This window comes from Cupressus sempervirens, chromosome 10, assembly GCF_028749045.1.
Source record: "Cupressus sempervirens isolate cs-2001-9-10 chromosome 10, ASM2874904v1, whole genome shotgun sequence".
Lineage (NCBI taxonomy): Eukaryota > Viridiplantae > Streptophyta > Pinopsida > Cupressales > Cupressaceae > Cupressus > Cupressus sempervirens.
The window spans coordinates 120,102,110-120,121,340 of NC_143127.1; the positions used below are offsets into that span (position 1 = coordinate 120,102,110).

Sequence of the window (19,231 nt, forward strand, 5' to 3'; positions counted from 1 at the left end):
AATTTCAAATAAATTTCATTTCTCTTCAAATTAAAAATTTGAGGGGGGTTATCCATTAAAAATCAATCAACAACATTCTTAAATGTTTGCAGAAGAAAATTTGTCAAAGCATACACGAAGCTACCCATATGCATGTACTTATTACCCACCAACTCATTTTGGCACTTGACCTAAAACTTATCCAGCCCACCCACCATTAAAGCTCCATTATAGAATAAAGGAAGGAATAAGTAGAAGAGAGTGTGAAGAGAAGTAAAGGATTAATTCATGTTGTTGTATGAGAAGTGAAGTGAATAGTGATGGAGAAGAATTTGAATTTGCAGCAAAGGACAAAATTGATTGTCAAACACTTTGCAATAGGAAATCGCCTAGCTATGGCACCAATCAGAGCAACCAATAGGGTAATTTGACTGCTTAAAATGACATGTATGTGACAGTAAAACTTTAAGAGGAGCTATCCATTAAAAATCAATCAATAGCATTCTTAAAAGTTTGCAGAAGAAAATATGTCAAAGCATAGACGAAGCTATCCATACTATTGGATACAATTGTTCAATTGTGTGTTGTCTTTAATGTTACACAAATGGTCATCAGATAGAGTCTACCAAGCTCAGTTGGTCAGCAAGGCAAAAGACAGAGTCTATCGAGCTCAGAAGGTTAGCAAAGAAGGTTTACATTGTCTACTGAGCATTCTTAGGCTTTACCTTGTGTAGACAATTGTTATTGAGCTTTCAAGGTTAAGCAAGGAAATTTAGTTGTTATCGAGCTCACTAGGTCATCAAAGGGAAATATGACAAAGATAGTTCTTACTGAGCTCTCATGGTCAGTGAAGGAAATTTAGTTCTTACCAAGTTAACTTGATAGCCAAAGGATTTTGCAGATTTTGCAGTATTAACCGAGTTGAGATGGTTAACTCAGGAAATTGTTTCTAGAAGTAGTGCTTAACGAGCAGGGTCGACCAATGAAGGATTTCATTATTTTGTGGAATAAAGTTTATTTGTTTAATGTAATATTTGTAGTCGACTGATGTATGGTTTATTGGTAAATGTAATGTGTGAATGAGCCAACTTGATAATCTGAATGGTATATATAAGAGGTCAATTTGCAAATTCTAACTGTGTGTGGTGGATTTGATGTGATGCAAATGTGGAGAAGGACTGATTATTGGGAAAGCGAATTTTGAAGGATGATAAAAAATCATTGAGAAGCAACAAAGCTACATTTGATCGAAGAGGATCTAATGGTGCAGAATAGAGATCTGTAATTAGCAAATTCAGTTGCATCATATTCAAGTCAATTCATTTTTACTTTCTAACCATTGTAGCAGTGACTTCAAAATCTCTTAACAGAGTTGGTTTAACGGCCATTTTATAAATCCTCTAACAAGCTGACAGTTTAGTTGAATTGTTCTAAAGACCTCTAGCAAGGCCACTCCTAACAGGGTGATTAAATCTTCTAACAGTGTGTATTGTAACCTTTAACAGGGTTGGCTCCTAACAAGGCTCACTTCAGAAGAGTGAAAATTAGTAGCTAGTTACTTGGTGGTTTTTCCCATATTGGGTTTCCACGTTAAATCTGGTGTCTCTTGTGTTCATGTTATTTACTTTTGCATGCATGCTAATAATTATGAATGCTTAAAGATGAGTAACAAGTTAAACTACCGAGATACAACATTTTGTGATGTGTTTATCGAGTGATAGTAGTAACTAGTTATTTAAGACATTTAAGGGATCAAGATTTGTTTTTGTGGTAACTAATTCACCCCTCCCTCTCAGTTACTTCATCTACAATTCCAATAATTGGTATCAGAGCTTTTGGTACTTTCAGGAAAAGATTTCAAGGATCTAAGCTAAAGATCAGGATGTCTTACAAGAGGGAAATTCAAAAACTTAACAAGGACAACTTCTCAGCATGGCAAGGATTGATGAGACTTCATCTAGCTTCTATTGGTAATTTAGGGCTAAAGTACCTTGATGAAAAATATGTAGAACTTGTTGGTACATTATCTGTCAATGATATTGTTGAAAAGAAGACTCACGACAACATGATGATAGATATTGCATCTGCTCTAAGTTATGATGAATTTGATGACATCAAGGATTGCAAAACTGCTTTTGAAATGTGGAACAAACTAAAAGAGATCTACGGAGGTGATGATAATGTAAGAAGAGCCGAGGCAAAAAGTTTGAGAGGACAATTTGATCAAATGAGGATGAGAGAGGATGGAAACATAGCAAAATATGTTGAAAGAGTTAAAGCAAGTGTTAGTGCAATCAAAGCATTTGGAGGAGATATCAAGGAAGAGACAGTTATAAGTAAAGTTCTTAGAACTCTACTTCCTATTTATGCAATCAGAGTTTCTGCAATTCAAGAAAGAAGATGTGAAGCAAATCATAAGATAAATTTAGAGGCCATAGTTGGAAGATTGACTGCATTCGAGCTAGACAACTATGATAATTATGTTCTAGCTGCCAAGAACATTGAATCATCATTTGAAGCCAAGCTTTCACTTAAGGAGAAAGGCAAAAAGATAAAGGATCCTTAGTCAGATAGTGATGAAGAATCAGAACAGAGTTTAGACAGTGATCTTGAGGTGGTTGAAGCTTTGCTAGCAAGAAAATATTCAAGAGGCAAAGGGAAATACAAAGGTAAGGTTCCTCTAATCTATTTTTCTTGTGAAGAAATTAGACATATTGCTGCTAGGTGCCCAAATAAGCAGAACAAGGATGAGAAGAAAGGTCACAAGTGCAATGGCAAGAAAGACTTCAAATCATTCAAGGATAAAGGTAAGAAAACATGTTTCATGGCTAAAGATTCTAATGATTTTGATGATGAAGAAGAAGAAGAAATTATTTACATTGCTGTAAAGGATGAATCTGATAATGATAAAGAAATGGAACTCATTTCTCATGTAAGTAAAAATGATACATGAATTATAGATAGTGGTTGTTATCATCACATGACTAGTGATAAAACTAAGTTTGAACATTTTGAAGACTATAATGGTGGTAGTGTGAGATTTGGTAATAATGAACCTTGTTGCATAAAAGGAAAATGAAGAATCTCACTGACCAAAGAACTTGTATGTGATAATGCATATTGGGTAGAAGGGCTAAAACACAATCTGTTGAGTGTGGCACAGCTACTCAATAATGGATTCAAAGTGGAATTCATGCATGGAAAAGCAAGACTACTGGATGGCAAAGGAAAGCTGATTGGATCAGGTACTCAAACAAAAGGTAACTTGTTTTATTTTTAACTTGATGAATGTTCATGTTTTATTGCTAAAGTTGAAGAAATTTGGTTATGGCATAGAAGGTTGTGTCATGTGAACTTTGATAACTTGGTAAAAATAAGTAAATTCAAGAAAGTAAGAGGCATTCCTAACATAAAGAAACCTGAGGTTGGTCTATGCAAGAATTGTCAAATTGGCAATATGGGAAAGACTAACTTTAAAAGCAAGAGCTATCAATTTGAAGAAATTTTAGAAATTGTGCATACTGATTTGTGTGGACCTATTGACATTGAAAGTTATACTGGTGAAAAGTTCTTCATTCTTTTTGTTGATGATTACTCAAGAATGATGATTGTCATGTACCTAAGAGAGAAATCAGAAGCATTTGAAAAGTTCAAATGGTATTTGGCTAGAGTAGAGAAGGTAACAGACAAAAGACTGAAATGTTTGAGGTCAGATAGAGGTGGTGAATTCATTTCACATGAGTTCAATAACTTTTGCATTGAAAGGGGAATCAAAGGATAGGTTTCAACACCTGGAACTCTTGAACAAAATGGAATAGCTAAAAGAAGGAATAGATCTATCATGGACTATGCAAGAACTTTAATGATTGAAAAGAGCATTGATATCAAATACTGAAAGGAAGCTATCAACACTGCAATTCATACCTTGAACCGAGTATAGCTGAAGAAGGACTCATTCAAAACCCCTTATGAGTTATGGTATGGCTACAAACCCAATGTAAGTTACCTAAAAGTATTTTGAAGCAAATGTTACATTTTGAAAGAATCTAGAAAAGGTAAATTTGATGTGAAGGGTGATGAAGGAATATTTTTTGAATATTCTTGCAAAAGTAAAGCATATAGATGTTTGAATTTGTCTACTCACAAAGTCATAGAAAGTGCACATGTAAAAGTTGATGAGTTTGTAGAAAGAATTGAAGAAGAAAGAAAAAGGGAACCTGAAGACTACAAGAGATTTATTTTCATTGAACATGATACAGTGCTAGGTACACCTGTCATTCAAAAATCTTCTACTCTAGAGTCTTCTGTAACTAAGTTGTAGGAAGTTTAAACCGAGCTAATGCCTACCAAGTTGCAAGGACCTGAGTTGCAAACAAAAGCTACTGAATCAATAGCTATTGAGCCCGAGCAACTAGAACCAGAAGTTGAAACACAGAAGGATAACAATACAAGTCATTCAAAAGGCAAGGAGCCTGTGCTAGCCAAATATGTTAAGAAACATCATGCACCAGATCAGATCATTGGAGATAAATCTGAAGGAACAATGACAAGAAGTAAGTTGAAAGGCACCTGTTTACTTGCTGATTTTGAACCTAGAAATGTCAAAGATGCATTACAAAATGAAAGTTGGATTGAAGCTATGAATGAGAAGATAGAATAGATAGAGAAAAACAAAATATGGACTCTTGTACCTAGGCCTAAAGACAAAAATGTGATAGGAACTAAGTGGGTATTCAAAAACAAGTTAAATGAAGATGGTAAGGTGTCAAGGAACAAAGCTAGACTGGTATGCAAAGGATACTCTCAAGAAGAAGGTGTAGACTATGGAAAGACTTTTGCTCTTGTTGCGAGATTGAAAGGTGTTAGAACCTTACTTGCATATGTTGCATACAAAGGATTCAAAGTTTATCAGATGGATGTCAAGTCAGCATTTCTCAATGGTATACTGGATGAAGAGGTTTACATTCAATAGCCTGAAGGTTTTGTTGATCTAGACAAGAAGGACATGGTCTGCAAATTACATAAAGCATTGTATGGTCTGAAACAAGCCCCTAGAGCATGGTATGAAAGATTGCATAACTATCTTATTCAAATTGGTTTTCAAATAACTAATGATAACAATAGCTTGTACATCAAGGAAGGACCAGATAATAAGATTGTTTTGGCAGAAATATTTATAGATGATACGTTCACAAGAAATGATGATCTTTGTAAAAAAAATTCAGAACAAATGAACAAGGAATTTGAAATGTCAATGTTTGGCGAGATCAAATTCTTTGATGGTCTTCAAATTCATCAGAGTAAGAATGACATCTACATCACTCAATCTAAATACATCAAGGAGATACTGAAAAAGTTTAATATGGAAGACTGTAAACCAGTTGGGACTCCTATGTGTACTGGATTGAAACTTACCAAGGATGATGAATCAAATGAAGTGGATTAGACATTGTATAGATCTATGATTGGAAAGTTGCAGTATGTAGTACATACAAGACCAGACATTGCCCTTGCAGTAGGAATTGTAGCAAGATTCTCAACAAAACCAAAATAAAGTCACATGATGGCAATCAAAAAGATCGTGAGATATTTGAAAGGAACTGAAGATTACAGATTATGGTATAAACTTGGAGAAAATCTAGATTTAAAAGTGTTTACTGATGCAGATTGGGCAGGGAATGTTGATGACAGAAAGAGTACAAGTGGAGGAGCTTTCTTTCTAGGAAAGAGGTTGGTTTCTTGGACAAGTAAAAAGCATAACTGTACATCCCAGTCCATAGCAGAGGCTGAATATGTTGCAACAGCAGTAAACTGCTCAAACATTGTGTGGTTTAAACAATTATTGGAAGGTATGAAGCAAGAAATCAAAGAACTTGTTGTTATGTTTTGTGACAATACAAGTGCAATCAACATATCCAAGAATCCAGTGATGCATTCAAAAACCAAGCACATTGCAATAAAGTATCACTTTGTCAGAAAATTGATACAAGATAAGGAAATCAGATTGGAATATGTCCATACAAAGGAACAAATTGCTGACATATTCACAAAGCCTTTACCTAAGAATGCATTATTGTATCTAAGAGGTAAGTTAGGGGTCATTCCCCTATCAGAAGCTCACTAAAATACAGTTTTAGTGATGCATCAAAAGAAACATAATTGAAGATCTATTAGTTGATGCAACAAAGTAATGAAGACATTGCATATGAATCAGTACTTAAGGTACATTGAATTTCATTTAAGTTTGAGTTGTGTTGTCTTTGGCATCTGTTGTCAAAGAGGGAGAGTTTACTGTCATATCTTTCTGAAATTTGCAAGAAAAAGAGAGTTTATGTAAAAAGGAGAGATTACTATGAAAGAGGGAGATTACTGTATTTGAGAAGTTTTGTGGAGTGAAACATAGGAGGGAGATTGTTGAATACAATTATTCGATTGCATTCTGTCAGAAAAAGACTTGTTTTCAAATTTCATTTTGCTATGACATGTTGTGTTGCCATCAATGCCAAAGAGGGAGATTGTTGGATACAATTGTTCAATTGTGTGTTGTCTTTGATGTTACACAAATGTCATATCAATCATCAGATAGAGTCTACCGAGCTCAGTTGGTTAGCAAGGCAAAAGACGGAGTCTACCGAGTTCAAAAGGTTAGCAAAGAAGATTTACATTGTCTACTGAGCGTTCTTAGGCTTTACCTTGTGCACACAATTATTACCAAGCTTTCAAGGTTAAGCAAGGAAATTCAGTTGTTATTGAGCTCACTTGGTCATCGAAGGGAAATATGGCAGAGACAGTTCTTACCGGGCTCTCATGGTCAAGGAAGGAAATTTAGTTCTTACCGAGTTAACTCCGCAGCCAAAGGATTTTGCAGTATTAACCAAGTTGAGATGGTTAACTCAGGAAATTGTTTCTGGAAGTAGTGCTTACCGAGCAAGTTCGGCCAATGAAAGATTTCATTGTCTTGTGGAATAAAGTTTATTTGTTTAATGTAATATTTGTAGCCGACTGATGTATGGTTTATTGGTAAATGTAACATGTGAATGAGTCAACTTGATAACCTGAATGGTATATATAAGAGGTCAAGTTGTGAATTCTAAGTGTGTGTGGTGGATTTGATGTGATGCGAATGTGGAGAAGGACTGATTATTGGGAGAGCAAATTTTGAAGGATGATCATAAATCATTAAGGAGCAACAAAGCTATATTTGATCAAAGAGGATCTAATGGTGCAGAATAGAGATCTGTAATCAACAAATTCAGTTGCATCATATTCAAGTCAATTCATTGTTACTTTCTAACCATTGTAGTAGTGACTTCAAAATCTCTTAACAGAGTTGGTTTAACAACCATTTTATAAATCCTCTAACAAGGTGATAGTTTAGTTGAATTTTTCTAAAGACCTCTAGCAAGGCCACTCCTAACAGGGTGATTAAATCCTCTAACAGGGTCACACCTAACAGTGTGTATTGTAACCTTTAACAAGGTTGGCTCCTAACAGGGCTCACTTCAGAAGAGTGAAAACTGGTAGCTAGTTACTTGGTGGTTTTTCTCATATTGGGTTTCCACATTAAATATTGTGTTCATGTTATTTACTTTTGCATGCATGCTAATAATTATGAATGCTTAAAGATGAGTAACAAGTTAATTTACCGAGTTACAACATTTTGTGATGTGTTTACCGAGTGACAACAATAACTAGTTATTTAAGACATCTAAGGGATCAAGATATGTTTTTGTGGTAACTAATTCACCCCCCCCCCCCCCACTCTCAGTTACTTCATCTACAATTCCAACACATACATGTACAAATTGTAAATGATTGTATCAACTTACCTTATTTGTATTTATTCTACACTGTATTTGTATTGTCGCTCCACTCTATTGAAATGTGTATTTTTTTAAATGTATACTCTATGTTTAAATCATTAATTTTACAGGATGTAATGATACATCGGGCTTAAATTTTCAATATTAAAAATTTAGTAGTCAACCTTACATTTTCAATATTAAAAAGTTAATAGTCGGCCTTAAATTTTCAATATGAAAATGTTAACATTAACACGGTCACACCACTTCAGTTCCCCCATTCTATCATTGTAGGTTTCGCCTCTCGGCATAATTAAACAAATCAATCAAAATGAGCATAAAAAGAGCGTCTTATTGCTCTCTATCCAAGAAGAGTATGATCAAGATCTTTAAGGTGCTCTTACAATGTAGATCCTAACTAGTGACATTACAATCCTAGAATGAGAGATTCAAAAGCCACTAAAATGCCATAATGCAACTCGAAATGAAGTTTACAATGTTAAACATGATTCAACTACAATGAAATTGCTTTACAATTAAGCTATGTGAATGAAATTGTGCAAGTGAGTGGGTATTTTGACAACATGGAGTTATAAATTCAAATTGTCGATCCTTTGAGCTTGAAATTCATTCCATTTATAGAAATGGAGATTCATTGGACATTTTAGATTCATTCAACATAAGTGATTAGGACTGAGTTTAGGTTGATCTATATGATTAACTCCCATTAGGTTAGTTATAAATAACTTGTCCCTTTGTGATGAGTTGGAATTGGGAGCATATAGTTATTTATTTTAATAAATTACTTTAGCCATTGAAATAAGTGGGCTTAATTTAATTAACTAGGCTAAGATAATTAATATCAATGTTTGATTTCGATAAAAAATGGAGATCCTTGATCAATTAATCGTGTTTACTATTTGATTTAGGGATTTTGATGGTTTTGACAAATTATGCCAGTGATCGAACAATCGAGCTAGCATTTTTAAAGAGTTGGTTATGATTTAGGGCTAATAGGGCCTTAAGTTAAACCATCCATTTTAGGGTGATTATACCAATACCACATGAACTTCTAAATTTGCAATAGGTTGAGGTACTTTAGACCCACCTACAAACTATTTCCAACCTTTTTTGTAAAGAAGATCTAACATTGGTCCCATCACCCTAGCTTGAAGATTCTTGTTGAATCATGTCCCCACCTCTACACCTAGTTGATAAAAATATTATTTTCAATTGCATAATAGTGTCCCTTCATATTGGGATTGTGGCATACCATTGTTTTTTTTTTTTGGTTCATTGAGGTTAAACCTCGTAACATGTTGTAATGTGCCTGTATTGTTTTGTTTCAGCTTTAGATTTGCCTTATTCAAATTATTATTATTTTGTTGAGAATAAACGAGTAGATAAAAAAGAGAAGCAACAAGAATTGTATTGACACACCTTGTCTTTGCCTCGGCCAACCAACATGTTAACAATTAAACATAAACACTTTCTTGTTGAATTTAGGTCCCTTCTTTAACTTTGTTGTGTGCAAACTGGGCCCCCTTTTCCTTGAATATAACCTCTACTCTAGATCTCTCCTTTATTTACACTAAGGGCTGGTCTGGTTGCTGGAATATGACCAAAATGGTCATTGAGAATTAGAATATATATTTTTAATTCTTTGTTTGGTGCACGGAATGGGAATGGGGAATATGAATACGTATTCCCATTTTAGCCCAAAATGAGCATAAGTCCATTCCCAAAAATATTTGTTATTGGAATGGAGAATATGAATACTTATTTCTTGGCCAGAGAATTCTTCATCACTTTCATCAACACATACCAGATGGAACATAAGATCTTCAAAACGACCAACGATTTTGCAATCGTTCCCTATGATTTACAGTAGCAAGGCATTCAAATTCACTTTGTCACTATTCTCGAGAAGGGATATTTTCTAGGCCAAAGAAATTTAAAATCTTACTAGCTTTCGACCTAAATATTTGCAGAGAAGTGAGGCAAGGCAGATAGGAATGAGGGGATGTGTAAGCAATGCAGGAGACATAAAACTTTTGAAAGCAGACGAGAAAATGTTATGGCTTGAACCTCCTTTGTATGCGAAAGACATAATTTGGGGCAATGAATACAAAAATTATGGGATTTTCGATGCTAGATCTATGAGGCATCTGGGACTTCTCTTAGCACACCCTTTGCCTCTCCATGCCAAGCTTTGACCCTCTCATTTTTATTATATGGTTCCCCTGCCTCTCTCTTTCACTAACGTGCCCCCTTCTCAACGACCAACAATTTTGCTCTATTTATTAGTAGTGTTGTGCTTGTGGAGGGTAGCGAACAACATTTTTGTGGGTGGTGTGCCTTGACATGGCCCAAGGAATGGCGACGGTGTTGCTTGAGGGATTTACATAACAAATTGGGGATCACAGAAGGATTGTCAAATAAATTTTAGGTAAACCAAATAGGAATGTTATTGCCATTTTCCATTCTCATTCCTCATTCCCACTCTCGTTCGTATTTCCCATTCTAATTTTCTATTCCTCTGCTTGTCACCAAACAGGCCCTAAGAAAATGCACCTTCTATGTTGGATCTCTCCTATGTTCAAACTAAAGACCATAATCAAACCTTAACTATTAGTAATAGCCATTGTGAATCCATAAAGCAGCCCTAACACACATCTTATGAGGCCACAAAGCAGCATGCAACTTTAATAAACCGTGGACATGGAAAAAAATGTTAAAAAAGAAAATGGAAAGAAGGGAAGGAACAAAGAGAGGAAAAGAAAAACAGAGCAAAAGAACAAAACAACATTTATAATCCGAGTGACTTATACATCAGTAAAAGCAGGCCGCAATGAATGATATGATAGATTTTAATGACGTCCACGAGACTAAAGTAGTCTATGGGACCCATGCAATCGCCCTCTCGAGTCAGGAGCCAAACTAGTCAGTTGCAAAGTTTTGGTTAACTTGTCTCTTCTTCTCTGAATTTTGATAATCAACTCGGTTGTTCTCTTCACTTGATCTTCCTCAAATAAATAGTTGAAGTCCTTGTTCTGCAGAATTTTTGTATAATCAGATCTGATGTCGTTGTAAGCCAAGCATTCCATGACAAAGTGTTGCTCTGTCTCCACTGTTCCCATATTGTAGAATAAACATGTTCTGTCTGCCCACTCTTCCTTTGGAACTTGCCATCTACCAGTTTCACATCGCAGCTGATGTGAACTAGTTCTAATTTGTGCCATCAACATTTTTGCTTTCCAGTTAATAGGTGCCCTTATATAGGCCTTTTCATCATGACTAGAAGTGGGATTAAATTCTTTAATGTAATAAGATTTTTTCCTCCCTATGTGTCTTGTCCACAGAATATTGCAAAATTTTTCATTGACAAACTTTTTTATTTCTTTAATGTTATCCGGGCAAGCTTGGATGTTGATATCCCATTTTTGCATCCATTTGTCATTTTGTTTGATCCATGTGCTTTTCCGCCTCACAAGTTTTTCCTCTATTACCAACTTGGGCCAACAATGTGTTTCTAGACTTTGGGTTTTCTTTAAATAGCTTAGCATTCGGATCAATGCGACGGCTTCTAACGGAAAGGAACCCACCTCCGCCAAAAGGATTTCATACAGAACTGTGGTCTTGACTTTAAGATTGCATGTGATAAAGTGTTTTTGAATTCTTTCTACTTGCCGCCATTTCTATTTGGACATACTACCGCCCCACACTTCACATCCGTATAGAATAACCGGAGTGACCAGCAAACCAAACAGAGTTTTCATGGTTGTCCAATCCCATAATTCTGCGTTCCTGCACTTGTTTTGTAAAGAGTATAACGCCTTCCAGCCCCCTTGGATCCTTTTCGATCTACAAGTATCCCAGTTGAGTTTGTTATGAAAATTGATGCCCAAGTATTTGTACTCTTCCACAATCTCAAGGGGGGTATTTTCAAACAGAAACTTGTCTTGTATGCCCCTATTCTTCTTTAGTGAGAAGATCATAATTTTGGTTTTGCTAGTGTTAACTTGCATTCCTACATCATGGCAAAAAAATTCTAGTGCTTTCAAGTGCTCTTTCAAACCTTTAGCTGTTCTAGCAAGAATTATGAGATCATCTGCATATAAGAGCAATCTTATCACGAAGTGGGCCAACTGCACCCCCTCACCATTGGTCTTGTTTATCCACTCTTCTAACTTGTCAATATAAAGCCCAAATAGTGTTGGAGAAAGCGGACACCTTTGCTTAACCCCGATGTTGCTGTCAAAATCTTCTGATATCCCTTCTGTCGTTCTGAATTTAGCTTTGACCTGCTCATATAATCTGTAAACCGCAGACCTAAGTTCTTTAGGGACATCCAGCTCTACCATTCTATCCCATAGTTTATTACGTGGCACTATGTCAAAAGCTTTTTTAAAGTCCACGAAACAACAAAAAGCCTCGTTCCCCGGAGTGTCCCAAACTTTCTCTATCAAATGCCTGAGAGTGATGCCGTGATCTATAGTAGAGTGTTTTGGTCTAAAGCCTGCTTGCCCTTTTGCACGTTTGCCTTCTGTTTCAGCCCAGTTGCTGATTTTTTGTTCTACCAAACTACCAAATAACTTGCCAAATAGTGGATTGATCATGATGGTTCGGTAATTAGAAGGATTGTTTATATCTCCACTTTTGTGGAGTGGGATCACCACACTTGTAGTCCATTTTATAGGGAAACCTTCTCTATTGACACTGTTGAAAATCTTAGTGATGTGTGGTGTGAGGATTTCAACACCCCATTTTAAGTATTCCGCTTGTAGCCCATCTATATCTTGCGCTTTACCAACAGCTAACCTCCTGATGCCTTGAATAATATCATTTTCACTGAATAACTCCCCTGTAGTCTCTGTTTCCATGGTACTATGCTCTCTTAGATCACATTCGTAGAGAGTCTTGGCATATTCCAGCCATTTGGTTCCTGTTATGTTATTCACTATCTGAGTTTTTCTCTGTTGAAGCTCTTTCCAAAATTTTCTAGGGTTGTTTTTACCAAGATTAATCAACTCTATTCTTATCTTGTTCACATACTCTTCTTTCTTCTTTTTAATTAGTTGATTATACTCTTTTCTACTTTCTTTGTTCATGTTCTTTTTCCAATTCCTTTTTGCCATTTTGCACTCCTCATCAAACCAAGGATTGGCCGGAAAAGTGTTCTTGGCTTCTTTTGTGGCCCTAGATCTTTTACACTCCTCCAATGCTTTAATGATAGTAAGAACAAGATTATCCTTGTCCATGAAATGTTGTTTTTCAAACTCTAGATGGTTTCTCGGAACCCTAGACAGCCGCAAAAGAGAGTCTTGAAAAGTATCATGGTTTTCTTGTGTCATTAAAACTTTGCCAGTCGGAATCATCTTCCTCTTCTGTAAAAGTTTTGGAACAATATGTTGATCTTTAAAGTGAGTAGTCACCCTTATCAAGATGGGGTTATGATCAGATTTTAACTCCATGGGGCAATCTTCTATCTCAAAGTTAATTATCTTTGCGACATAGTCTTGCGAGCATATAACATAATCAACAACACTTTGTCCATTGTGTCTTTTGCATGTGATGCCTCCTGATTTAGGCCACTTTTCCATACCATTGCATATAACCATGTTGTATAGGCAGCATAAGCCTAGTAATTCAGCACCAAAATGATTAATATTTCCCATGCTATCCTGTGAAGATCTTTCCCATTTTTGTGTCCCTTCTTCTTCGAGCCAAACTGGATCTCTGCTTTCATTGTAACTCTCCTTAAGATTGAGAGTTTGGTTGTTTGCTGTTCTAGCATTGAAATCCCCTATTAACATTATTTCCCCTAAAGAGCTAAAGGTTGTTATGTCTTTTTTTAGCGCAACGAACGGATCTTCTCGATCCAATCTATGTTTTTTTATATATTTTTGAGCCTTTTGGAGCGAAGTAACATATAGCCACCCTTGTAGAAATCTGATTCTCTGTTATTTTTATCCAAATATACTGCTTGTTTACATCTTCTTTCTCTAAGTTTACAAATCTGCTCCAAGTTTCTTTTATTAGAACGGTGATGCCTCCATGTCCCTTACCATTATCTATCTTTTCATTCCACAGTGATACCTTCTTATACCCTTCAAAATCTGGAACTCTACATCCATCATGTTCATGAGTCTCGGTAAGCATAATGATGTCATTATCTTTAGCTATCGGCCCTAACCCAGGTCCTCTTCTCCAAGGATAACCTCTATAGTTCCATCTAACTATAGTTAAATGTTCCTGGGTGGGCCCGAGTTCTTATTTATTGCGTGTGATTTTGTCGCTAATTTGGGCTTTGCCATCTTGTAGCCACGCCCACTTGCCTTTTCCTCTTGCTGTTTTCACTTTTTCCCATTCCTTCCTCCTTTCTTCTTGCTGAGTTACGGTGAGGTCATCATCAAGATATATGTGTGTGCCTCTAAGAAACTTCCTCTTGCTGAAAATGTTATTTTTATCTCCTATATTCTTCATTGTCACTCTAACATGTCTATCTTTGCCTCCTCTAATCCATTTTCCGATTCTTTGAGCTTGTATGGTTGTTCCATGCCAGTCTAATTGGTCTTTAAAGAAGTCTTTAACTAAATCCGTTGTTTTCTCCTGTTCTCCATAGTCTCGTAGCCCTTTGACAACGATATTTGTTGCTTTCTCATTTCTTTCTTTTTCCTCTCTAATCTGTCTCCGAACTTGTTTTTCTATGTTGTCAATAGGAGTGTTTGCTGGCCCCTTTACTATGTTGGCCCATGATCTAACTTCTTCAATCTTTTCTCTGAGTTGATTCTCTTTTATTTCCATATTGGCCATGGCATCTTGTATATTTTTCATTTGCGAGTTTTTGTCTGCTTCTGTAGCCTCTCCTTCTCCCATAGTACTTGCTGCTGTCCTCTTTTCCCCTACTTCTTTCTTTAACAATATTAATTCATACTCTCCTTTTTCCATATTAAATTGCAATTTTTGAATTTGTTCTCTAAGTGACTTGACCTCCGCTGCCAGCTTCCAGTTATCTTCAGTAACTCTTTTCATTGTGATACTTTCTATTTGGTTCCTCTCCTCAAGTGCCCACACCCTTTCCTTCATAGCTACTAAATCATTCACAAAAATGTCTGGATACCACGTCATAGGTGTCCTTGTGGGGCTGTAATTATTCGATAGCCCATCCTCCACTGTGTCTATCACCTGAGAATTATCTGGCTTCCCTTTACCGTTAATATCTCTGATATTATCAAACTGCTTAATTGTTTTAGAGATTTCAGTCGGCCTCAGACTTTTTTCTCCCTCCCTTGTGCTGTTTGGGGTTTGTGGAATCGGTTTCAGAAGTAAAGCTGCTAACTTCCCTCTTTTTGCATTTTTAAACTTTCGTATCTTTCTTCGCCTAATTATTCTTTTATATTGTTTGGCATTCACATAGATGTAGTTGCCTCCTGTGAGTGGTCCGCTGGCTTGTGATAAGCTCAAAGTGTTTGTGGATAAATTACCATTTGTCCCTCCAAGATTGAATGAACTCGTGTGTCCGGCTGAGGGTTCTGGAATAATGAGGAAGCTCCCTTGATTCCACTTGATGATGCTGCTGTGCATTAAACTATCTCCGTATGTCAGGACCAAGCCACTATTGCCAGAGATGTCGTGTTTCGTAGCTTCTTCCAAACTAGTTTGCTGTTCTGCTATTACGGGTGCCCTAACTATCTGATTCTCTGCCACCCTGTTACTATCAGATCCTGTGTTATGTAAGGTGGACCCATCAAGTTCTGACTGTTCCTCTCTTATCTTAGGTTGATCAGTCAATGATACTTTTACAAGTATCCTATCTGCATATGTATCTGTGATTTCCCCGTTTGTTTCGTCCATGAGGACCATATCATTCCCATTGGTGCCTTGTTTATATGTTTCTAATGGTGTTTTACTGTTGTAAACTTACCAATGCCAGGAGAAGAAACAAAGGGACCCTGAACAGGTGCAAAATCATATGCAAGAGAAAAGGAAAAGGCGTACCTGGGATCTGCCTGTCCGCCTATTGGAGGCACATATTGTTGTCTTTAAATGGAACCGAGCTGGAGCCCACTGAAAGAGAGGGACACCATATCAAGCAAAATCATCATCTGGAAGCCCGCCAATATCAAAGCCTTTAGTACTGGATGGTCCCACCGGTTGCTAAGACTACCGACCAAACCCTTAAATCTGCCCCTGCACTGATCTCGTGTCTTGTGGACCCCTCAATCAGAATGCTGGACCCCTCAAATTTGTATGTAGACCTTGTTACGTGACAATTCCAATCCCCACAAAAATAAACAAATCGCCAGTTTGGCTCACACTTCGACCGGGTGTGATAAACGAGCCTTAGACGGAAGCCCTGGAAAAAGCTGCAAAAAGAACACCGCTAGATCTGGTTCGCCGTCTTCATTGATATGTGTCTCCCGGATGTCTCTCGCATGTGACCGTATCTGATAACTAATTGAAATTCAGAATATGAAATAAGCTTGAATTTTACTTATTCGATAAGTCCGGACAAATGTGTACCCACAAGCTGGATGGGAATAGCAAAGATTTTCATTTGTCTCTAAAAATATCAAAGGTCGAATTGGAATTTCAAACACTATTAGACTTCTTGGCCTGTAAGGAATTCAACTCGATTTAACAATCCCTCATTGCGTGCCCGAAAGACACGGGATCAAAACTTGACTGGATCTGATTACACACGTGGCAAAATCTAGACCACGCTGCTGTCCCATCCCCTGTCCCATCATCCATTGCTTTGCCCAGCAAAACCGTCCAATTCACAACACACGATCTCATTAGTTGTTCCCACAAAATTGTCTTCAATTATAGACAACCGTAGCGTCTGCTTTGCTTTGCTTCCGTCTTGAACGATCCCTCGAAGCCTTGAATTCTTGGCATTCAAATAATCTCTGAATTTTAATCTTGTGAACATAGAAATACCCACAATACAAAAACTCGAGAGCAAAAATCATAAGGGAAGATGGAGCCTGTGGGCTTCTTTGGAATCTTTGAGGAGTCCAGGAGAATTATCACCGCACACTCGAGGCATTTTTTAGGGCTTTCTGTTCTGTTCCTTCTGCCTATCTCTTTCTTGACATGTGCTGCATCAACATTCAGGAATTGGATTGACACGAATCAAGGCCATGAAGAGCTTCTCCGCAGTATTGCATCAACATATTCCAACCATGGTGATGATGACGACAATCAGGATTTCTTCCTTGCTTACACCAGAGGCCTAATGGAAACCAAGGTAGTCATTCTTTTAAGTTTGTATAGTTTGCTGATGTTCGGTTTAGCTTTGTGCTCAAGTGCTGCAGTAACCCATAGTACATGTAATGGGTTTTATGGGAGAGGGGTTAAGCTTCCCGGGGCACTCAAATCAATACCAGGGTCAGCATGGAGGCTTTTGTTGACTACAGCTTGTGGAATGACTGTCCTTGTTGGGATATCTTTCACTTTTGGGCTTTTCCTATCATTGGTTCTTTTAGGTTTATCGGCATTCAATGTGAGCTTGGAATCTATGACCCCGGTTTATTTGGCCATAATAGTTTTGGCTGGACTGGCGGGTTTGTACCTTCAGATCCATTGGATCCTTGCAACTGTTATACCCGTGGTGGAGGGTTCGTGGGGATTGGAACCCTTGAGGAGGAGCAGTTACCTTGTTCAAGGAATGAGGTGGGTATCATTATCTCTCAATCTGTTTTTTGCCATTACTGGATTGGCTTTGGCTCTTTGGGCAAGTTATTTGCAGTCTAGCTCTTCGTATTCTTTGGGTTTGCTGTCCAAAATTGTCCAGAGTATTACAGTTTTGGCATCGATGACATTGTGGTATCTGTACAACATAACGACCACTACCGTGTTGTATATGTTTTGCAAGTCTAATCACAATGAGCTTTTGGATGCAATTATTGAGGAGTTTTCTAGGGATTATGTGGTTCTTCCATTCGAATACCAGAAAGCTCCTCGCCTTGTACCAGTGTCTGAAGTTGTTTGAATCATGTTTCCTTGTTCTGGACTTTTATTTGTTATATTGGGGTTGGCTAGGGTTAACTAAATTTGGCAAACCCTAGGTGGTATCGGACTTATGAATGATCAAGTGCTGTTGCATTCAAACATATAATATAAACATTTACTGTTGGCAGGTTACGATCAGCCTACTATTTGTGAACAATTTTAAAGAGTTGTGCTTATAGTCATGACAAGGAACTTATCACATATGTATACAACATTAATATGAACAATGCATGAAGGATTGAATGAACATGCAGAAATTATATTGGTCTTGATCAATATTTCATGATACAAAACTTTATTGTTGATATTATTAATGGCATTATGTATTTCCTGGCATTATTTTTTATGTATTTTTTAATGAATGTTCTCTTTTATTAGTTCCCATGGATTAGTTGTATTATGTATTTTTTATTGCTGTCCATATGGAGAAACTTTAATGATTGGCATTCACTTCATAACAGCATCTGAAACGTCAAATAGAAAGGAAAAGAAACTTAGTTTAAGAGCATAAATGAAATTGTCCTCTATTGATTTTGGAGAAATTTTCTTCTGTACAATTTTTATATGTAGTTGCAGATAGCCATTTTTAATTTGATTTTTGAGGATTAATTCACAACCACCAGAACTCAAATGAGTGTCGAGATTCCGAGGGTGGCATATAGGCAGCCTGCCTATGTGTTGGAACCTACAACTTAATGAGCTATTTGAGTTTTGTGTCCAATGAATTACATGTTGATTTGTATTGTGATAATAGGTAAGCTTCTATTATTTGTTAATGGTTATCTTTTTGTAATCTATTGTAAATATTAGAATGTTTTTGATATTTAGTTAATTGTAGCTATTTGTTAGCTTTCTTTAGCTTTCTTTTAGCTAGAATAGAATATTTCTATTCTTTACAATCGTTGCCTAAGGAAGCATCGCTTTATTCATTTGTATATATAGACCTTTCAGCCTTTGTTAATAACATGCAAGTATTTACCAATTACTTCGTAATATGGTATCAGAGCCAGTTCTTTAAATTTTTCAAAAATCACAATTTCTTTTATGAAATTATTAGACTCTATGTTCAAAATTATTTTTTAGAAATATTTGCTTCGAACTAGGGTTTGTTTGAGAATATTGACAATCAATGTTCACATTTTTTTCTAGCTGTTTTTGAAAAAATGTGACTTTTTAAAGGCATTTTCGTCCATTTTTTCTGCACATCTAGGGCTGGGAGCGACGCCAAGGATTTCTTAAAGCCCTTAGTAACAAATTCTCGCTTATAAACTGTGTTTTTTGCTGCAAATTCGCCATTGATTTCAAGCTTTTTTCAGCCCAGGACTTTTCTAGTTTGAAATGTAATGTAGTAATTTTACCAATCTAAAAATAGATAACATGCCCTAGGGTTATAACTGAAATGAGCATCTGAGATTTGCAAGTATTCATAA

At 36.6% G+C, this 19,231-nt stretch overlaps 1 protein-coding gene across 1 annotated transcript; it reads left to right on the forward strand.

Annotated features, from left to right (window-relative positions):
- Window positions 1–16,591: 16,591 nt before the first annotated feature.
- Window positions 16,592–18,140, forward strand: LOC149532886 (uncharacterized). The gene is made up of 2 exons (XM_089803776.1): window positions 16,592–17,462; window positions 17,930–18,140. The coding sequence occupies exons 1-2, from the start codon at window positions 16,768–16,770 to the stop codon at window positions 17,952–17,954; spliced, it is 720 nt and encodes a 239-aa protein (XP_089659902.1). The 5' UTR covers window positions 16,592–16,767; the 3' UTR covers window positions 17,955–18,140.
- The last annotated feature ends 1,091 nt before the right edge of the window (window positions 18,141–19,231 follow it).

What these genes read in the sequence shown, in the direction of transcription:
- LOC149532886 (XM_089803776.1), top strand. Translation starts at nt 16,768, where the DNA reads ATGGAGCCTGTGGGCTTCTTTGGAATCTTTGAGGAGTCCAGGAGAATT. An exon ending in TACCTTGTTCAAGGAATGAG is followed by an intron (nt 17,463 to 17,929) that starts GTGGGTATCATT and finishes TACTGTTGGCAG; the next exon opens with GTTACGATCAGCCTACTATT.